This window comes from Hemicordylus capensis, chromosome 12, assembly GCF_027244095.1.
Source record: "Hemicordylus capensis ecotype Gifberg chromosome 12, rHemCap1.1.pri, whole genome shotgun sequence".
NCBI lineage: Eukaryota > Metazoa > Chordata > Lepidosauria > Squamata > Cordylidae > Hemicordylus > Hemicordylus capensis.
In genome coordinates this window covers 19,162,759-19,184,426 of record NC_069668.1, presented here as the reverse complement: position 1 = coordinate 19,184,426, position 21,668 = coordinate 19,162,759, and the positions used below count along the sequence as shown (strand labels likewise).

The following is a 21,668-nucleotide window of genomic DNA, read 5'->3' as shown; positions in this document are numbered from 1 at the left end:
ATTATTCACAGCGTGTTGTGATTCTTGAGTTATGCATCCCCTGGTTTGACTTCTTTCATTCATCGTTGCTTCCTTTCCTTCGTTCTTGAGACTCCTTTAGTTCTTTCTTGAAATCTGGAGGAAAAGAAGAAAGATTTTGATGTGGGAATGATCTCATCTTTATCTTCTAACTTTACCAGTTTGCCAGTAATTATTTCTTTATTCAGCCTATTGCTATACTGCCCAAACCCATGTTCCAGGAAGATTAACAATAAAATATCACAAATTTTGTTTGTTCATTTTATTGTTAAATTTTACACTGTTAGATTTCATTAAAACAATGTCAATGTCAACATCACACAAAAGTTAAACAAAACTACTTCACCATAGAATGCACTGGCATAGCCAGAGATCCCCCCCCCCTTTCCTGTGAGATCATCCCCTACACCCTGAGAGTTGTCTTTTTGTTGGTCCTTTCTCTGTCTTTCAGCCCTACCTGCCACGGAGGCCACTTGGGAGGAGAAAAGGTTCCAACGTCAACATCCAGGCATGAAGGTCTTCGAGAAAGGTGTGCCAATTCTGTTTCTTCCTTGGGGTCAGAATGGATCACTCATGAAGAGTCTTCCATTCAAGCTAGCCACTCTTTTAGAGATTATGCTGCCAGAAGCCTGAGGCTTCTAACACACATGAAGCATGTCCCAATCCATTCAGCCACTATCTTAGAAATTTTGCTGCCCCAAAAAGCTCTTGGGGGGATAAAGAAGCCTGAAGCTTCTACTGACAGTTCCTAGAACAACAGAGTTTTCCAATATTAGAGCCAGCCCATCTGTATTTATACAGCCCCTGACCTCATAGTTTTCTGCCACAGCCCTGGTGCCATTGTGCTCAGAAGTCCTGCCCTACGCTGTGTATATTTATAACATTTGTATGCAGAGAGAAAGAACGCTTTAATATTGGGCTGATTTTTGCTGTAATGCAGAAGGCTGTGGCGCCCCAGCCTTCTGAGGACAGGATGAATCTGCTGCGCTTTGCCCTCGGCAGACAAAATGCTGTAAATGTGGGCAGTGAGGTGGCAGGGCTTTTGTTCACGCCAGCACGGCTGCAGCATCCTCAGAGTTGTTTTGGCAGGATGAAGCCAAAGCAGGGAGATGAATCCCCCCCTTAGAAACTCTATGTTCTCCTCAGAAACCCCTTTTTGGCAAGATGTAGCCCAAGTAGAGAAATTAACTCCCCACTTAGAAACTAGTTTCCTCTCAACCTTTTTTTTTTTTTTTACAAGTTGAAATCGAAGCAGAGATGAATGCCTCCCTTATAGACCCTGTTCCCCCTCAGGCTCAGACACTTCTTAGGTGAGACAGAGGTAAAGGCCAAGTTGGCAGGCTTGAAACCCCCACTCCTGCCATTCTCCCAGAAACTATTCTTTTAAAAAGCCTTGTCCTGGCAGCATAGCATTTCTCAAGCGGCTTCCTCCTTTTCCTGTGGAAAAGGGACTTGTCCTGAGGCTGGGCCTGTAGCCCTTGACTGTCTGAGAGACAGCCTTTCCTCAGAAAATCTTTTGTGAGGTAGTGGCCAAGGCTGGGCACATAGCCCTTTTTTGCACTGTCTTGGAGATTGCCTTTTCCTCAGATAATTTTTTTTTAACAAAAGAGAAGGAAAGTCACCTGAGAGACTCCCCCCTCCCTTTCTTTCTTTGGCAAAATGAAGCTAAAGCACAGAGGTGAACTCCCCATTGAGAAACTGTTTCCCTCAGAGACTTTGCTTTGGCTTCATCTGCCAAAAAATAAAAGAGATACACTCCACACTTTGAATCCCCCTTTCCCCTTAGAAAGGGCTTTCCCCTCCTTTTTTTTGGCAAGCTGAAGCCAAAGCAGAAAGAGGTGAGCTTCCCACTGAGTAACTCTTGTCTCCCCTCAGATATATAATATATAATTTGGCAGGGAGTTTCCCCTCAGAGACGTTTATTCCTCTTTGTTGGCAAGGGGAAGCCTAAGCAGCTTCTCACTGAGAAACTCTTGTTTCCCCTCAGAGACTTTAAATATATATATATATATATATATATATATATATATATATATATATAAAACATTTTCTAAACAGGTTTCCACGGCAAGAGGGTCCTGTCGCCCCTCACAGCAGTGTCTCTCTCCTCTCTGAGAGGCTCGTCTTTTGAGCCAGTTTTCCCTCAGCTTTTTTCAGTGGCGAGGTGGCCGTGGGGCTGGAAGCCCCCCAGCTCCTGCCAGTGCCTCAGAGACTGTTCTTTAAAGAGCAAGCCCCATGGTGGCTGGCCGCAAGTGTAGCGACCTCCTTGCCCCCTCGGTCGCCGCCTCAGAAATTATGTTTCCTATCCTAACTCAAAAAACGCGCCTCGCTTCAGCTGCGGGAGGCGGAGCCAGCTGTCAAACGCCCAGCCAATCAGCCCTGCCACCGCTCATCCAGCCAGCCAATCAGGGAAGCGGGCTGGGCTACCGGGAGAGAGCGGGGGCAGGAGGAGGAACGCGGGAAGCCCGCCCAAATCCCAGAGCCAGTGCCTGCCAGCCAGTGGCAGCAGGCACCTGAGTGGGGTTTACTCCAGGGAGTCCCATTGACATTCAGTTCTGTCAGGATGCCGGCCACTGGCTGCAAGGAGCTTTGTGCAGCGGAGGGGATCAAGAGCTTCTGCCCCATGGACTCTTTGGTCCATTTCAGGCTGCCACAAAAGACTCTTCTTCTCCCCCTGCCACAAGCTCTTCCCTCTTTGCAACCCCCTCCCCAGTTCAAGGAGCCCCCCTCTTTGCACCCCTGGCCCAAATTGGGCTTCTTCCAATGTTTTTGCCAGCAGAGGGGCTTCCTTATGGGGGGGGGTCTCCGTTGGGACACTCCCGAATTGCCTGGAACAGCCCAATTTCATGAGTCGAGGAGTCCCAGGGGACAGAGGGGGCCCATGTTTGGCAGGGGCGTAGCTAGAGGAGAGGGGGCCCATGTTTGTCCCTATCCCCGACGGCCCCTCCGACGGAGTGAGGTAAAGAAGGAAACACAAGAAAACCGCCTCGGGATCCTTTTAATGAAAGGCAGAATATACATTTAAAAATAAATAAAATAGGGAGGGGTGGAGCTGGGGGATGCTCAGGAGCTGGGGGTCCCGCGTTCTTTGAACCCATCGACTCAGTTATATCTATTACCCCTGTCATCATTAGCCCCCACAGAATGAAAGGAGCTCAGATTTATTCTGCATAGGTGGACATCATTGGAGACAGTATTGATGGTGCAGCTGGGTTATTCTTCATGACTTTGGCTTCTTCCTACTTGTATTGAGTATTGGCTGGTCTGTGACTGTATCAAGAAAGACTGGCCGGTTAAAAAAACAGCCCACACTTATTCCGTCAAATGTTTGGAGAAGATGTAATGCCGGGAAACACAACAAGCGTGTTTGCTCCTTAGCAGTAACTTCCAGCGGATCTAGAGATGTTTTTGTTGGGAAATTAGACTGTTGTGTGCAAAATGGCCATTGCTTGGGTTTCTCTGCTGATGGCACAGAGGAGACCTGCCTGACAAGCATTACGTTACAAAAAGTACTGGGTAATAACAGACCCCAGCAGCCACCGCCCCCCGGCACACGGCAGATGGTTTCGGAAGCAATCCTCAGGAGTTAGGATTAAAAAGCAATTTCCAGCGAAATGGGTCTCCATATTTGGGTCACAGAAATTAACTCTTTCAGAGACAGACAAAAGGACTCCTGGGTTGGATGACCATTGCAGATTGCATAAAAAGGGGTGCTCAGTTGGAATAAATGATTGGACTGAGACAAGATATAGTTTCAAAAGTAAAAAGAATTTATTTGAGAGAGTGGGGGTACAGAAAGAGAATGGTGTGGTTCAAGTAATGAAGATATGTTACAAAGCAAACTAACTACAACAAGGTGTTTCTAACTTAAAGAGCAATAGAGTACTTTTCCAAATATACCAGCTAATTGTGTCAGTTTCCCAGGTAGGCAAGAGAAAGACTGAGAGAGAGGAGTGTGTGGATTTAAGAAAGGAGAGCAGAGATCGTTTCGGGGCCCAAGGAGAGGCAAAAGGCTCATGTTATCCTGATCTGGAAGACAAGATTTCTGGGCTGCACAATCTTTCTCCTCAGTGTGGTGGAAAGCAGGACAGGTGCAAGGATTCGTAGAAGGAGGGACACCCGAGGATGGCTTCTCCATGGGGCCAGCAGATGCAAGGCAAGCTGGATGGATTGGCACAAGGACCGAGAAGCCCATAATGCTGGGGAAAGTAGAAGGAAAGAGAAGAAGAGGACGACCAGCAGCAAGGTGGGTGCTATGGCGGATTAACGTAGTAGCAAATGTAGCATTTGCTACAGGCCCTGCATTTTCGAGGGCCCCACACGCCCGGCTTCCAACTGGGAATTAAAGTTAAAACTTTACCTGTTTTATTTGGTCCATGTTAGATAAAATATCCCTTTTCTGCTAAATGTGCCTTTTAAGAGAAGGCACAGCACAGCATTTGTCCAGTGGCTTTTGCTGGTGCCTACCACATTTTTCTTTTTAGAGTGTGAGCCCTTTGGAGACAGAGAATCATCTCTCCACTCTTTATTTTTCTATGTAAACCACCTTGAGAATTTTGATTGGAAAACGGTATATAAATGTTCACTGTTGTAGTAGTAAGTGTGAGTTTGTGGCTTGGTCTCCCATACTCCAAAATATAGCAAATGAAAAAAATCGAATTACTTTACTATGCAAGTAAATCATTTATGTTTTAATATTTATGTGCATTTTTTTAAAATTTAGGGCCCCTTTATAACATATGCTACAGGCCCCACACTAGCTTAATCCAGCCCTGGGTGGATGGACTTGATGATGACAGCCATGAATGCACCACGGAGAGACCTTCAAGGCCAAGTGGAAGGCGGATCATCCTGGAGAGGATCTTTCTATGTGATCGCTAAGAGGCGACACCGACTTGACAGCACTTAATCCATCAATCCTCAATTAATCAATCGATCGATAAGAAATGAAGAGTGCAGAGTGTGTGCTTTGCATTTGCTCGCTAGAGGGCGCCCGCTCCCTGCTAGAAGCCCGCCGGGGTCAGAACAGGGACTCGCGGACGCGCACTGGGAGGCGGCGGCGACTGGGCATGCGCGGCGAGAGGAGGCGGCTTTCTCCTTGGTAAGGGGGAGCCGTAGGGCGATGCCCCGAGCAAGCGGGGAGCAGCTGCATGCTGGGGAGGGGGCAGAGGGGGAGGGCAAACCAACTGTTAAAAATGAGCACCTTTTGGAGGGCACTCGGGACCCTTCAGGTCCTGGCACGCCCGTCTCTGCTTCCCGCAGGTGGGAGAGACAGGCAGAAAGTGGGGGGTGCCTCAAGTCATGCGATTCTTTTTAATCGCGTTGGATTTCAGTGGGTTTGGTCTCCAGGCGTCGTGGCAACCCCCAGCCAGTGTCACTTAAAGTTTAATCCCTTTGTCTTCACCCTCCCCCCCCCAAGCCTAACTGAGTGATCCGCGGCACCCTTGCGAGGGAGTTCAGCCGGCCTTAATTGGAGTACGCATCGTGGCGGGGTTCTGCTGTAGGGGTTTTATTTTATGTCGTGGGTGCTCTTTGCTACGCCGTTGCCTCCAGGAGCATCGCTAAGGGGTGGCCCGTGGGGCATGGGGCACATGAGCCCTGAATCTCATCAGCCCTCCCTCCTCCGCGACCTCTCCCAGAAAGGAGGAACTGGCAGCAACTTGGAGGAACCTGCCCAGAGCAGGGGAGTGAAACTTTTAAAAGCATACCTAATTACCCTTGAGCGGGGCATGAATGAGTTTCATGATCAAAAAGTGGGCTGTGCCGGGCCAGACCCTGGACCTTTTAAACATCTAGCAACACCCCTGCTTCTCTCCCCTCCCTCTGTTCCACAACTAGCAGGAGTTTAGATTGTAAGCTCATGCAGGCAGAGATCCCCCCACACACACACACCCTTAGGTTCCTCTGCAAATCATCAAGCACTCTGATAGTCCTGTCAATATTTCCTCTGCTAACTGAGCAAAGAGGCACCTTTTAAAAGTGGCGATTCTCTTGTATTTAGCAGGGGGAGAGCAGGTGGCCCTCTCCGTCCCCAGCACAGCATCCCTCCAGTGGCTGTTGCTGGTGTTTTCTTATCTTTCTTTTTTAGACTGTGAGCCCTTTGGGGACAGGGAGCCATTTTATTTATTTCTATGTAAAACTTTGGCTGAAAAGCAGTATATAGATATTCATCGTATTCGTATTCATCGTATTAAGTGAGGACTCTGATATTTAGCAGGGGGGAGAGCAGGTGGCCCAGTTCACTCCCAGCACAGCATATGTTTTGTTTTGTTTTTACATTTATATCCTGCTCTTCCTCCAAAGAGACCAGAGCTATGTACTTAGTGATGTTTATCCTCACAACAACCCTGTGTGGTAGGTTAGGCTGAGAGATAAGTGACTAGCCCAGAGTCTTCGTGGCTGAATGGGAATTTGAACTCAGGTCTCCCTGTCTGATGATGTCATCAAGCCCTTCCCCTAGGTACTGTGAGATATTCCCCTTAGGCGATGAGGCTGCTCTGGGAAGAGCATCTATGTGCTTGCATGCAGAAGGTTCCAAGTTCCCTCCCTGGCGGCATCTCCGGTTCGGGCCGAGAGAGAGACTCCTTAGAGAAGCCGCTACCAGTCTGGGTAGATAATACTGAGCTAGAAGGACCAGTGGTCTGACTCAGTAGACGGCAGCTTCCTATCTAGGTAGGAGATTAACCCTTTATCAGTAGAATAAAGTGCCTTTAACAGCCACCCACAGTGGCTATTGCTGTGTGACATTTCATTTTGTGTGTGACATTTCATTTTACATTGTAAACCCTTTTGAATCAGGGAACTAACTTATTTGTCTATTACTAGTAGGTGAGGCCTGTCATTGACCAGGCTAAGTCATTTTGTGTCAATTGCACTTACAGCAGAGTTCAAGACATTACATACATATATATAATAGATTTTTTAAAAAAAATTAATGTGCTTGCAAAAGGGAAGTAAAAGAACAGTTTGAAATTTGCAGGATTTCAGCTTCAAACATTATTCATTTCATTGAATAATTACCATAAGTAGTAAGCTTGAATCCTAGTAAATTTGAATCTGAGAATGATCTTCTGCTTCTCTTAAACATGATGTTTGTGAATTATTGAATAGATAATATTGAGCGTTAAAAATCTGTTGAGAACAATAACAGTTAACATCTGATGATTATGTTCAGAATCTCTTCTAAAAAATAATAAATAACTAAAAATTTCAAACCTTTTCCCCAGCATACTGATGTAAAAATTAATTTAATTAATCGAATGAGCTATTGTTTTCATTGCGTTTTTAATAGTTTTAACGTTTTCATTTTTAAATTGTTGTAATGTTTTAATCTTTTTATCTGTTGTTTTTATTGTTTTTTTGTAAACCACCCAGGGACTTGTGTTTTGGGCTGTATACAAATGTGTTAAATAAATAAAATAAAATAAAATAAATAAATAAATAGTAGTGCATTCACCTAAATTCAGCGTAAGGATTGGTAACTGGGAAGTATGACTTGCTTTTGCCAAACACACCCACAAACTCTTCAAAATATATAACAGATTTATTTTTCTATGTAAACTGCTTTGAGAAATTTTGTTGATAGTAGTATAAGCATATTCGTAGTAGCAGTATCTGAAAGTGGAGGTCCTGGTTTGAGATCCCAGGGCCTTACCCTGAGCTCCTATTCCACTTTGGTGGTGCTGTTTAGGCAACTGTATATACAGAGTTTTGCTGCTCCAGATCCACATGCTGGACCCTAGCATCTTTGGAGGCCCTGCGAAGAATCAAGGGCCCACCTGTCCATTTGTTTGAAAAAATCAAGATTAAGTTGATAAGTTGCCAATGCTATGTGCATATTTACTCTAAGTAATTCTTCCACCAAGACCTCTTTATTACGCATAGATAAAATACCAGATGTTATAAGTTAAAACAAAACCAGTTTCGATGTTAAAAACACCATCGTCAGTTGCTTACACAAGCCAAATATCGCGGCAGTGCTTTAAATTCCAAGGTTCCTGTTCCAAGCCCAATGTGGGTGGCTCAGGTTGTCTGGTCACTTCTGCGCACTGATTGTGACTCTTCCTCCTTTTCTTCAGGCAGCAGAGAGCGGATGATGGCTCCCCTCCCTGGGGCGGAATTTGTCAAAAGGCCCTGGCAACTTTATCGCTACTTACTCCGTTGCTGCAAGGAGCTGCCCGGACAGAATGTCCAAGAGCACTACAGACATGCCATCCGGCAGGTAGGAAGGCATTTGCTTGCAGGAAATTGCCCTGGGAACATAAGGAGCATCCTTCAGCTCAGTGAGACCCTTGGTTCAACTAGCTCAACATTGTCAACTCTGACTGGCAGCAGCTCTCCAAGGTTTCCGATGGAGGTCTTTCCCTGTCCTCCCTGGAGAAGCCAAGGCTTGAACCGTGGACATCCACAGGCAAAACATTCACTCTGCCACTGAGCTATAAATATTCCAAATGAACTTAGGAGGCTGCCTTCTACTGAGTCAGACCCTTGGTCCAACTAGCTCAGTATTGTCTGCACTGACTGGCAGCAGCTCAGATAGGTTTCAGATAGGGGTCTCTCCCAGGTGATGTTGCTTGGGATTGAACCTGGGACCTTCTGCATGCAAAGTATTTGCCCATCTTGACAGTATTGCATAGTGTTATTTGGGCAGACCCAATCATTATTTATGGCACATAGGAACATAGGAAGCTGCCATATACTGAGTCAGACCATTGGTCTATCTAGCTCAGTATTGTTTTCACAGACTGGCAGCGGCTTCTCCAAGGTTGCAGACAGGAATCTCTCTCAGCCCTCTCTTGGAGAAGCCAGGGAGGGAACTTGGAACCTTCTGCTCTTTCCAGAGCGGCTTCATCCCCTGAGGGGAATCTCTTGCAGTGCTCACACATCAAGTCTCCCATTCAGATGCAACCAGGGCGGACCCTGCTTAGCTAAGGAGACAAGTCATGCTTGGATGCATTTCAAAGTGCTGATTCTTATATTTAGCAGTGAGGAGCAACGGTCTCTGTCCAACCACAAGGCAGCATTTTCCCAGTGTCCCATCTTGTGTGCGTGTGTTTAGATTGTGAGCCCTTTTGGAACAGGGAAAGACCTTTATTGTTTATTTAATGTGAACTGCTTTGTGAACTTTTGTTGATAGGCAGTATATAAATATTTGGTTGCTGTTATTATATGTTTCAGTTACAGTTCAAACTTTATTTCGCTCATCAACCAGCAAAAAGAAAATACACTAATACCTGTTTACAGAGTGATGATAGCTGCTCAGAACAGAGACAATATCATCTTAATTACCCACAGAAACAAACAAACTATGCTACATTCAAATTCAGCAAGAATTTTTAATAATCCCACTATGGTCTTATGTTTGCCAGATCCATAAAATCTGGCAACGTTCTAAGCAATAATGTGGTTCTAGTCCACTAGGAGAAAAGAAACATACAATTCTTCAGAACGACCTGGAAATAAAATTTCCACCTAATTCCTTATAAAATAGGCATTATAAAAAAATATGCTTTATCATCTTGACTTCTCTCGAACCACACAAATGGGAATTTTGAGAAACCTGTGCTCTAACATCACAGAAGGAAGTACATCGTAACAGGCCAGGGAAAACATCTTCTGGTGTTTAGGGATGTGTGAGTCGGCTCAGTTTGAACCACAGTTCAAATCGAACCAGCCCGGCCCTGGTTCTAAAAAAAATGGTCCAAACCAGTTCAGGGATATACTCGTAAAGGGGAATCCAGAGAGTTCGAACCGGCTCAGCTCTGGTTCTAAAAGGACCATTCCAAATCAGATGTACTTGTAAGGGGAATCTGGTGTTTTAATACTGTTTCAGTTTGTTAATGCATATGTGATCAGTGTGGGTAATCACTGGATGCTGTGAAACAGTGTTCCCTGTAAGAGGGTTTCTCAGAAGTTGTGGACTACAACTCCCAGCATTCCCAGCTGCAGTGGCCTTTGGCTAGGGATAAGGGGAGTTGTAGTCAACAGCATCTGGGAATCCCTCTTACAGGGAACACAGCTGTGAAATGTCCTCTGCTGCCAGTGACACTTTGAATGGTCTTATTGCAGCACCTCCGATACGGAATAATGTTGCTTTTGGCCAGAGGTGGGCAATCTTGGTTCTCCAGCTGTTGTTGAACTACAATGCCCATCACCCCCAGATTTCCCACCCCTACTTTAGGCATAGCAAAGTTTGCATTTGTATGTGTTTATTACAGCAGCCTGCAAAGAGAGATTCTCATTTCCAGGAGTGCTGCTGATGTCCTTTGCTTTGTACAAAGCGAGGGAATGAAACCACGCCGTGGCCAAAGCTGACCCATCCGTTTCTTCTGCAGAGTTTCAAAGTTCACGCTGATGAGGACGACCCTGCCAGGATCCGGCAGATTATCCAGAGAGCGATTGAAGACGCCGACTGGGTGATGGGAAAGGTGAGACCGCCCTGCCTGCTGTGGTCCGGTCCTTAAGGCTGGTCCTTTAACTCTGGGAGCTAATTCTTGTCTTGTGTGGAGGAGCTCTCCAGCTGGGCCCGTCACTATTTAAAGTGGTCCCCACTTGAAAAATAGTGATGACCCCAGCTGAAGAGCTCCTTCACACAAGACAAGAATTAGCTGTTTATTTATCAATCAATCAATCAATCACATTTTTATACTGCCCAAAACTTACGTCTCCGGGTGGTTTACAATGGCAGAAAGTGAGCCCTCTCTGAGGAGCCCTGGGGGGAAGCCCTGGGAAGGGCAGGGCTGCCAAGATGGTGCAGGGGCTTAAGAAGGCCCAATTTCCCTAAAGGAGACCCCCAGCGGTGCTGGGTAAAGCACAGCATTGCACAGTGGGGCTGATCGCCTTTGCATGGTGCCCGAGGGATTGTGCTTCAGTCAAAGCTTCACAAGGGCCCAATAAACTATTAGTTGGGAACCCTCAGTTAGGGCTGATGGCCACTGAAGTACGCAGCTCTACTGTCTTCTCCCTCTCTCTCTCTCTCTCTCTCTCTCTCTCTCTCTCTCTCTCTCTCTTGTATATTTGTTGAAATTCCTGCAGGGAAACTTAACAAACTTGCGCACAGATAGGAATCAAACTAAAGCAAAAACAGAGACCTCTGTTGCACTGAAATGTCAGTTTCGAGTTGACATCAGAGAGAGCCAGTGTGGTGTAGTGGTTAGAGTGCTGGACTAGGACCGGGGAGACCCGAGTTCAAATCCCCATTCAGCCATGAAACTAGCTGGGTGACTCTGGGCCAGTCACTTCTCTCTCAGCCTAACCTACTTCACAGGGTTGTTGTGAAAGAGAAACTCAAGTATGTAGTACACCGCTCTGGGCTCCTTGGAGGAAGAGCGGGATATAAATGTAAAATGATAATATTTTATTATAATAATATAATAATAATAATAATCACACAGCACTATGATCTATTTTTGATTGAATTTTTTAATTTATTTAACAAACATATATTGGCACTACAGACAATCGCCATTTCATGGCGCCATTTATTTTCTTCTACAGGAAAAGGATGGTAGCTTGGTGGCAGAGCCTTCGCTTGGCACGCAGAAGGTGCCTGGTTCAGTCCCGGGCAGCATCTCCAAGATAGGCCTGAGAACCTGGGAGAAGCCACTGCCAGCCTGTGCAGACAATACTGAGCTAGACGGACCGAAGGTCTGACTCAGTAGAAGGCAGCTTCCTCCTTCCAAAAGGCGATAGGAATGCATGACATTTCTGAATGGCCATTGCATGCAGGAAGATCTAAGTTCCCTCCCTGGCATCTCCAGTTCGGGCTGGGAGAGACCATGGAGAAGCCACTGCCAGCCAGTGTAGACAATACTGAGCTAGATGGGCCAAGGGTCTGCCTGCAACCTTGGGGACGCTGCTGCCAGTCAGTGTAGACAATACTGACTTTGATTGACGGAGGGTCTGACTCAGTAGAAGGCAGCTTCCTATGTTCCTAAACCTTCGGTTCAAATCACGCCTGAAAATGAACCAGTTTGTTAACTGGGGCAGGTGCAGACATACAAACTAACCACATGGTTATTGCATGATGTCTGAACCCGCTGAACGTCAAGTCTGATATTATGGGGAAAGGAGAAAACGTCCTCTTCCTCTCATAGGTTTTTCTGAACTTGTGAACTTCCAGTGCTCTGAGCAAGTTTTCTGAACTTTTTTCTAAACTTAAAAATCCCCATCTCTTTGCCCTCTCCTTATAGGGAGCCCACTCCAACACCTTAAACATTTTTTAATGGCCCTTTTTCTTTTCCAACTGGACTCAGTGGACTCACTTCTTCCAAAACTAGACTCACTGACTAAGTGTGCATAGGATTTCAGCCTTAATGGACAAGTGCAATGTACGTAGGAATACATGTGCAAATATCTTGGTTTACTCTTTCTCTCTCTCGCTCTCCTCGCCCCACTTTAGTATAAAAAACAGAAGTAGGGGGAAGTGGATGGAGAGAGGGCCGCTTGGAACAACAGCCTGTGAACTGGAATCTGCACCTTTGTTTCCCCCACTGGAAAATGCGAGAGGAAAAGCACTACCTTCACGTTGCGGACACAGCACATCGACTGGTGGACAAGCGGACTCTTTTCTCAGCTCAACCATCCTTGGGTGAAGATCTGAACCTCCGTGAGTGATGGAGGCAAAGTTTCAAGCAAGATAACGGGCATCCATATATCGGGAAAGGAATGCTGCAATTCTTATTGGCAGGACTTGAGTTTAGCAACCTCATAATGAACTCAACACACTAGGATTATTCTGGAATAAAAGGCAGAAATCCTTGAAGCTAAGGTTGCTGTTCACTCTGATGTCTTAAAATCAAGTATATGATTGCTTCACTGTTGCTTGTTACCAGCATCTCATGTGGGTTTCAAACAGAGAGCCAACCGGGACCAGAGGCGTATCTAGGGAAAATAGCGCCTAGGGCAAGCACTGAAATTGCGCCCCCTGTCCAAACATCTGACACCCATCTTTCAGATAACTTTACCATAATATCAGCTCAAAAATACAAGTCAAGCTCGTTAATCTTTTAATATTTCAAAAACTATTTGGCAGTGGACGTAGCCAGACCAAGAAATGCTCGAAAACTACAAATTTCAGTATGCTGGGGCTCATGAAATACCCAAATTCTATGTGGAGGTGTACTTGGAAAACTAAACAGAAGTGCCTGTCTAATTCTCTACTATGCATTGTAGCATCACTATTACATAAGTTTTAAAAATAAATGGAGAATTTACTTTCCCCAGATACTAGGGCCTTGCAGAGGCCATTTGAGCATGCGTGGTGGCCATTTTGTTTTTGGTGGCCATTAAAAAAAATTTTTTTTTTCATTTTAAAAAATGGCTCCCCCCTTCAAGTGGCGCCCGGGGCACATGCCCTGCCTGCCCTACCCTAGATACGCCCCTGACCGGGACTTGTGCTAACCATGGTTTAACATTCCCATTCCACAGTCAAGAATGTGGAACTGTTTAATCTTCACGCCACCGACTAATTAAGAACAGCTCTGCTGGATCAGGCCCAAGGCCCATCTAGTCCAGCATCCTGTTTCACATAGTAGCCCACCAGATGCTGCTGTAAGCCGACACAGGCAGGAGTTGAGGGCATTCCTCTATTAATTCCACAATTGAGAGGCTTCCACTGATTAAGTTAAAGTTTAAAAGTTGGTTTCACACACAAAAACATACCCACATACCATGGGAGCAGAGCAGGTCTTGTAGTAGCAAGCATGAATTATCCCCTTTGCTAAGCAGGGTTCACCCTGGTTTGTATTTGGATGGGAGACTAGATGTGAGCGCTGTAAGATATCCCCCTTATTTATTTATTTGTTTATTTATTTATTCAATTTCTATACCGCCCTTCCCTTAGGGGATGGGGCTGCTCTGGGAGAAGGTACCAAGTTCCCTCCCTAGCAGCTCCAAGATAATGTTGCGAGAGACTTCTGCCTGCAACCTTGGAGAAGCTTCTGTAGACAGTACTGAGCTAGATGGACCAATGGTCTGACTCAGCAGAAGACAGCTTCCTATGTTCCTATAAACTTTTCAGGTTGCTTTTCAGAAATAATTCAAGCTTTTTTTTTCTTAATCATATACAATACTTGGCTCTTGTTTGTTATTGGTATGACAAACATGAGTCACGAATCATAGTAAAAATTGGTTTTAAATCCCAGTGGAGAGGAAACCTTGGTCCAGATTATCCATGGTTAAGGTATAGTGGGGTGCAGAATTTCTACAGAAAGAGGCTTAGAGGTCAGAACTTTTACCCAGAGTGACTTTCAAAGGCCAATACAGTGAGCTTCAGAGCTGTTGCTGAGAGGTTGCAACATTCATTTGTTTATTAACATATTTGTAAGTAAAGTAAAGTGTGCTGTCAAGTAGATTTCGACTCCTGGTGCCCACAGAGCTCTGTGGTTGTCTTTGATAGAATACAGGAGGGGTTTACCATTGCCTTCTCCCACACAATATGAGATTATGCTTTTCAGCATCTTCCTATATAGCTGCTGCCTGATATAGTACCAGCGGGGATTCGAACCGGCAACCTTCTGCGTGTTAGTCAAGCATTTCCCTGCTGCGCCACTTAAGGGGACGTATCTGAATCCTAGTCTACCCACTGTTAGCCATAACACCACATGGGCTCTCAAAGCAGTTTCAAGAATGTGCCTACAGGCATGACCCTATTTCCAGGTGTGAAATGGTGGAGTGTCTGCCTTAGCATGACTCTGCCCATTCTGTTTCTGGGATTTTTCTCCCAGCCAGATCAACCTTCCTTTTCCTTCTCAAGTAATACGACTGATCCTCTCCCTTCACAAAGTGGAATGTTGGTGAACATTCTGTGACATCATAGCAGCCTAACCAGAAGCCTGGCAGTGAGGCACAATCTGATGGCCAATTTTCTATGTAATATACTTGAGAAACTGTGCATCGATAATACAGGAGTGCCTTCTTGGTTTTGGAACAGCAGTCTTTGATTTCAGACTAAGTACTCAGTAACTCCAGGGCAAACAGATATGTTATGTACTTGAGGATGCCTCATGGGAACCAATCCAGATATCTTAATTGCAATAATCACATCGAATTATAAGTTGTCATCTAGTCACCGCAATACCTTTGGGCATCTGTTGCGCTCTGGTAAGTCTTTGGAATTGCCCTGCCTTCTATTTTCCCTGCTCAATTGGATCAGACAGCTTAGGGATGACTCCTCGTTCTCCCAACCCAAGGGGCTGTCAGCGCTCGATTACAGCACCCTCCTTCTGAGCCTGAAGGCAGCGTGTAGCCATTAATAGATTTGTCCTCCATGAACTTGTTTAATCCCCTCTTAAAGCCATCTCAGCTAATGGCCATTGCCATGCTGTGGCAATGAGTTCCGTAGGTGTGCCGTGTGCTGAAGTCCTTTGTTTTGTCCCTCTGGAATCTGCAGTCGGTTTCACTGCATGACCCTTGGCTCCAGTGTTAGGAGAGAAGGAGAAAAACACTCTTGTGCCCGGTTCAGACATAACACGGAGAGGTTATGTCTACGCCCCCACTCTCCCGCCTGCGTTAGGATGTTGGGGGGCGCAGTCTCTCTGCATTCAGGGCAGACTGCAGGCTGTGAAGGGCAGCCTACACAGCCAATCGGGCTGGAGTGAAGGAGGAGTTTCCTCCTTCAACTCTGGCTCTGTAGGGCCCAAATTGTGGTGCAAGCGTTCAGAGATAATGCTGGCACACTGCAGAAATGGCGGCGAAATTCCACTCTGACCAAAGGTTCAGAATGGTGTTTGGCAAAGGGGAACCGCTGGTCGCTCCCCCCGCAAATTCCATTTCCCCAAATTCAGACATTTGGTTCGGGAAACCAGAGGTGAAGGGGCCTCCGGTTTCCTGGTACATCTGAACCGCTCTCCCCCGCTCCCACCGTGCTTACTTTTTATAAGTTTCTATCACGTCCCCACTTTGCCACCTTTTTTCTAAACTCAAAAGCCCCCCCACCCCCCGTCGCCTTTCCTCGCAGGAGTCCCTTGCCCAATTGAGTTGCCCTCTTCTACACCTTTCCCAGCTCTACCATCCGATTTTTGAGAGGCAGCGACTAAAACCGTACACAGTTTTGAAGCGTGGCTGCAATATAGATTCGTACCAGGACCCTTATGCTATTGGCAGTTTCCTTTTCAGCACCAGCGTTACAAGTATGAACAGTATTTTTGCAGTATTTGAGTTTGCAAAAAGGGTGATGTTGGGAGTCAACATTGGACGTGCAACCAGGACGGAAGAGAACCTTTTTGGCCCCATCTCTCTGCAGACATTCATTCTGACCAGAACTTTCTGCTTCCAAGAATCCGTGGCAGATGGTCTTCATCATTTTTGGTCATCCATCCGCTTCTGTTTCCCAGCTCAGGATGCTTCTGGCTCCTTACCCTGAGGTGGTGAGCTTCAAGTAATTTCCAGAGCAATGCTCCAGTTTTGCTTGCAAAGGGAAATTAAAGGGAAGAGTGCATCTGACTTGAGTGCCTTTGGCAAAAAGAAGGCGTTATTCATCCCAAGGAAATGGGAGGCATGAGGCAAGAGGCTTTGAATATGGATTATGTATGCAGCCATGGGCTGAACACATTCCTTTTCATTTTCACTTTACCCTGTTACATTTGGTTTGCTGACCATACAAACATGGGAGGTGTTTAGGCCTCTCTGCTAATAGAGGGAAGTTCCCGGTGAATCTTCCAGATGCCAGTCATCTGTTGTTTTTTGGCCAGTCGTCTGTTATTTTTATTAGTCTCCATTTATCACAGAAGTTGAGTGCGTGTGTCTTTTAAATAGCTTTTGGATAGGTGGGGGGAGTGCCCCCAAGAGTGTGTCGCTTTCTTTTCTTTTTTGCATTTTTCCTTTTTGGAAAAATCTTCTTGTAGATTCCTATTCCGTTGAATAGGAAGCTCATAGATAAGATTCATGGAAAATCCCCACGGAAAGCAACTGTTTGTCCCCTCCAGGGTTAAAAAAATATGGGTTTTTGAACATTTTCATGTCAAGTGTGTGTACTAGCATGGTACAATAAGGTAAAGTGTGCCATCAAGTCTTGGAGAAGCCGCTGCCAGTCTGTGAAGACAATCCTGAGCTAGATAGACCAATGGTCTGACTCAGTATATGGCAGTTTCCTATGTTCCTATGTTCCTAAGTCGATTTTGACGGCTGGCACCCACAGCGCCCTGTGGTTTTCTTTTGGTAGAATATAGGAGGAATTTTCCATTGCCATCTCCCGTCCAGTGTAAGATGATGCCTTTCAGCATCTTCCTAGATCGCTGCTGCCCGATATAGTACCAGTGGGGATTCGAACCCGCGACCTTCTGCTTGTTAGTGCAGCATTTCCCCACTGCAATGTGAACATATGAAGCTGTATTTGTTGGTCCACTTAGCTAAGGTCGGATTGTCTACACTGACCGGCAGCAGCTCTCCAGGAAAGCTGCTCTCCAGGAATCCTTTCCAAACTTCCCTGGGGTTATTCACACTTGGCTTTGTGACCAATATTTAAGGGGATCACCTGTAATTAGGAGTATTGCTTCGGAGAGGCTAGTACAAGTCCCCAAAAGAAAACAGATCCCGGACACCAGCTGGATTTAGTTCATCAGTTTTTTATTGTTACATCCTAAACTTTAGCTAAACTATAGTCCATTCACTCACACACACATACATACATACTCACCAGCCCCATTTAAAAGGTGATCAGTCTTATATTTGTGGTATGACAAAGGTAAAGTACATAAAGATTTTCTTAACCACTATATAAGAAGGAGTTTAATGAGAGTTTGAGTAAAATATAAAAAATGGTTGGAACCTAAAACTCTGTTATGGTTATCTCCGATTGAAGCTCTAGCACGTAAAGAGGTAAATATGCAATCGCAATGGGGTACCTATAGGGATTTGTTATGTTTTCAAGAAAAGGATTGTAAATTAAAAAGTTTAATTGAAGTACAAAATTTGGTTAGTGATTGGTTTCAGTACCATCAGCTAAATGAAGTTTATAAGAAGGATTTTAAAGTTGGATTTGCAGATCAGATGTCGAGATTTGAGAAGGAGCTGTGTGAAAATGATGGAAAACTAGTTTCTAAAATGTATAAGCTCTTGCTTTTGGAGGAGACAAGAGATGAAGTGGTTAAAATGACTATGGTAAAATGGGCTCAAGATGTGGGGTATAATATAGAAATGGCAGCCTGGGAAGAATTATGGAAAACTGATTTAAAGTTCACTGCATGTTATGTTTTAAAAGAAAACTATTATAAAATGATGTATAGGTGGTATTTGACAAGCTAAAAAACTGGCATTAATGTATAAAAATGTCTCAAACAAATGTTGGAAATGTGGACACTCTGAAGGAACCTTTTTTCATATGTGGTGGACTTGTAGGAAGGCTAAGGCCTTTTGGGACATGATATATAATGAGTTAAAGAAAAAAATTTAAATGACATTTCCTAAGAAGCCAGAATCCTTCCTGCTGGGAATAACACAAGGAGTGTTTTCTACAACTAACTTAACATTTTTTATGTACGCTACCACGGCGGCCAGAATAATATATGCGCAGAAATGGAAGAGCAATGAACTGCCTTCAAAAGAAGATTGGCTGATAAAAATTTTGGAATATGCGGAGATGGCAAAACTTACAGTACTGATAAGAGTACTCATTCCAGTTTCATTCCAGTCTTCACTGGTCCTTCTTGGGGTCATCTGCATTTCTTCACAACATTTCTTCTGTCTTTGGGGCTGGTATGTGTTTTGCTCACTCATGCATTCTTTCACATACACACACATACACACACACACACACACACACACACACACACACACCCAATTCCTTTTATCTTTTGTTTTGGACAGAAGTAAATCATACCAACAACCTTTTAAGTGGGAGCAATTCCCCTTATCAACATCAACACTTCATTCAGTTATGCCTTCCGCATTTCATTCCAGTCTTCACTGGTCCTTCTTGGGGTCATCTGCATTTCTTCACAACATTTCTTCTGTCTTCAGGGCTGGTATGTGTTTTGCTCACTCATGCATTCTTTCACACACACACACACACACACACACACACACACACACACACTTCCTTTTATCTTTTGTTTTGGACAGAAGTACATCATACCAACAACTTTTTAAGTGGGAGCAATTCCCCTCATCAACATCAACACTTCATTCAGTTATGCAAGTAGGCTATAGAACTCCAACATGGACAATCACTTTTAATCAAATAATTATACTAGCTGTATTATATGTCAGCTTCAGGCTTTGGGGTAAATGTTGAGCAAAGCCACTTCAAAGCACACTCGCGGCACTGAGGGAAGCAGGCCCTCTCCTCTGCTCGCGGGTTTCGTTACTGCAAGTACGCATGGCAGGCATCAGTGTTTTCCTTCCTAGCCAATGGGCGGGGGTGTTGGTGGTGGGAGTTCCCTGCAGAGATAGATCTGCATTTCTGAAGAGAGCATGCCTCTTATCACGCTAATGATTCTCCATCAGCCCCTCTACCTGTTTGCTCTGGCGTTTTTCAGAAAAAGCCGCTTAAAACCAGCGTTTTAAAAATCCGGAGATACCTCGAGATCAGCTAGAATGGGCATCACAAAGCCTGACGTATGTGTAGTGTGGGTCCAAGGATCTCAAAGGGATTTCGGGGTAAGTTTGGCTGCTGTGTGAACACACACTCTCTCTCCTGAAGGAGATTCAGGGCAGGAACCCCATGTGTGTAAAGCCTCCTGGAGAGACAGTCAAGGACTGAACCTGGGACTGTCAGCATGCAGGTCCTACAGTGGACTAGTGTCAGAACATCCTAAACTGCATGAGGGGATGCCCACTGAAATGCACAGGCTCCATCCGAATGGCCAGGGATGGTATTGGATTTTGGAATGGCCAACAGCCATTCACAAATTCCGGCATTCCTTTGGCCATTGGGAAGGAACTGGTGCATTTGGGTGGGCATTCCCTGTTGTTCGTCTTAGTACATTCCTTAGAGTCTCCATGATCTATAGTATAGTGTCAGCCTAGTGGAACAGGAACGAAGGACACTGACTGGCAGCGGGTTTCAGGCAGGAGTCTGTCCCAGCCCTAACTGAAGATGCTGCCAGGGGTTGAACGAGAGAACGTCGGCATGCAGAGCAGATGCTCTACCACTAAGATGCTCTTCTACCCATTGCTTTTTTCTTCCAATCCCTTTCATATGAACTTGTCTCCTACTCAGTCTGACCATTGGTCCCTCTAACTCCATATCGTCTGCCCTGACGGGTAGCAGCTCTCCAAGGTCTTTCTCAGCCCTGCTACCTGCAGGGTTGAGAATTCAAAAGAGAAGGTCAGAGTTCCTCCAAAGAAGACCACTGCCATTAGAAGGGGGATTCCAGGGTCCCTCTTAAGGAGAGACATTGGAGAATTTTCTGAGTTTCTCCACATCCCTAGAGGTCCTTCAGTGACATAGGACCATAGGAAGCTGCCATATATTGAGTCAGACCCTTGGTCCCTCTCGCTCAGGATTGTCTACCCAGACTGGCAGCGGCTTCTCCAAGATTGCAGGCAGGAGTCTCTCTCAGCCCGATCTTGGAGATGCTGCTGCCAAGGAGGGAACTTGGAACCTTCTGCTCTTCCCAGAGCAGCTCCATCCCCTAAGGGGAATATGTGCTCACTCTTCTAGTCTCCCTTTCATATGCAGCTTACTACGCATAGCTGAGATTTTCGATCAATATTTTCAAGCTTTTGGACAACCACTGTCTCTAGCTCTTCCATGCACATAGGGACATAGGAAGCTGCCATATATTGAGTCAGACCCTTGGTCCATCTAGCTCAGGATTGTCCACACAGACTGGCAGTGGCTTCTCTGAGGTGACAGGTCTCTCTCAACCCTCCCTGGAGATGCTGCCAGGGAGGGAACCTGAAACCTTCTGCATGCAAGCAGGCAGGTGCTCCTCCCAGAGGGGCCCTGGAATATCTTCCAGACCAAAACTTGGAATGCTTTAAAGAAGACTGGAAACTATTCTTATTATACTTAAAGAATTACTTTCCTAATATTGATTTTACAACAGGGTTTGAAATTTAATAATATTAGCAGGTTGGGTAGATAAAAATCGGGTTTGTAAGGTTTAGATGTATGTTTTGAATTATTACTATAGCAAGGGTTAATTCTATAATTGATGATTCACGTGGAGGTGTGAACGGGAAGTCCCTATTTGTTTAATGTGTTGTGATTGTTTAGATATTGTTAAAATCAATAAAAATTTAAATATTTATTTTTTTAAAGGTGATCAGTCTTTAAAACGGGGTGTTGGAAGAAGCTGTGGGCCCCACGATCTTCGATGCTTCTCTGAGAAAACATCTGTTGATGCCTGACTTTAAAAAGGGTTGCTTGTCCTTGAAGCAAGGGTTACCTGTCTTTGAAGCTGTTTGATGTTCTGTATTGGCCTCTGTCCTTATCTCTTGGACTGACCATAGTCCTTGTTTGAGCAACTCCGTTCCTGCTGCCTTCGGCATTTCATTCCAGTCTTCCCTGGTCCTCCTTGGGGTCATCTGCATTTCTTCACAACATTTCTTCTGTCTTTGGGGCTGGTATGTATTTTGCTCACTCATGCATTCTTCCACATACACACACACACACCCAATTCCTTTTATCTTTTGTTTTGGACAGAAGTACATCATACCAACAACCTTTTAAGTGGGAGCAATTCCCCTCATCAACGTCAACACTT

General features: G+C 45.2%; 1 protein-coding gene across 1 annotated transcript; it reads left to right on the top strand.

Annotated features, from left to right (window-relative positions):
- Window positions 1–5,016: 5,016 nt before the first annotated feature.
- On the top strand, window positions 5,017–12,786 carry LOC128336088 (LYR motif-containing protein 9-like). The gene is made up of 4 exons (XM_053275258.1): window positions 5,017–5,119; window positions 8,097–8,239; window positions 10,353–10,445; window positions 12,419–12,786. Exons 2-4 carry the CDS (start codon window positions 8,111–8,113, stop codon window positions 12,434–12,436), a joined length of 240 nt encoding a protein of 79 aa, XP_053131233.1. The 5' UTR covers window positions 5,017–5,119; window positions 8,097–8,110; the 3' UTR covers window positions 12,437–12,786.
- The last annotated feature ends 8,882 nt before the right edge of the window (window positions 12,787–21,668 follow it).

Excerpts from the sequence above, each read along its gene's own strand:
- LOC128336088 (XM_053275258.1), top strand. The coding sequence starts at position 8,111 with ATGATGGCTCCCCTCCCTGGGGCGGAATTTGTCAAAAGGCCCTGGCAA. Across the intron at positions 8,240-10,352 it reads ACAGACATGCCATCCGGCAG|AGTTTCAAAGTTCACGCTGA; the intron begins GTAGGAAGGCAT and ends TTTCTTCTGCAG.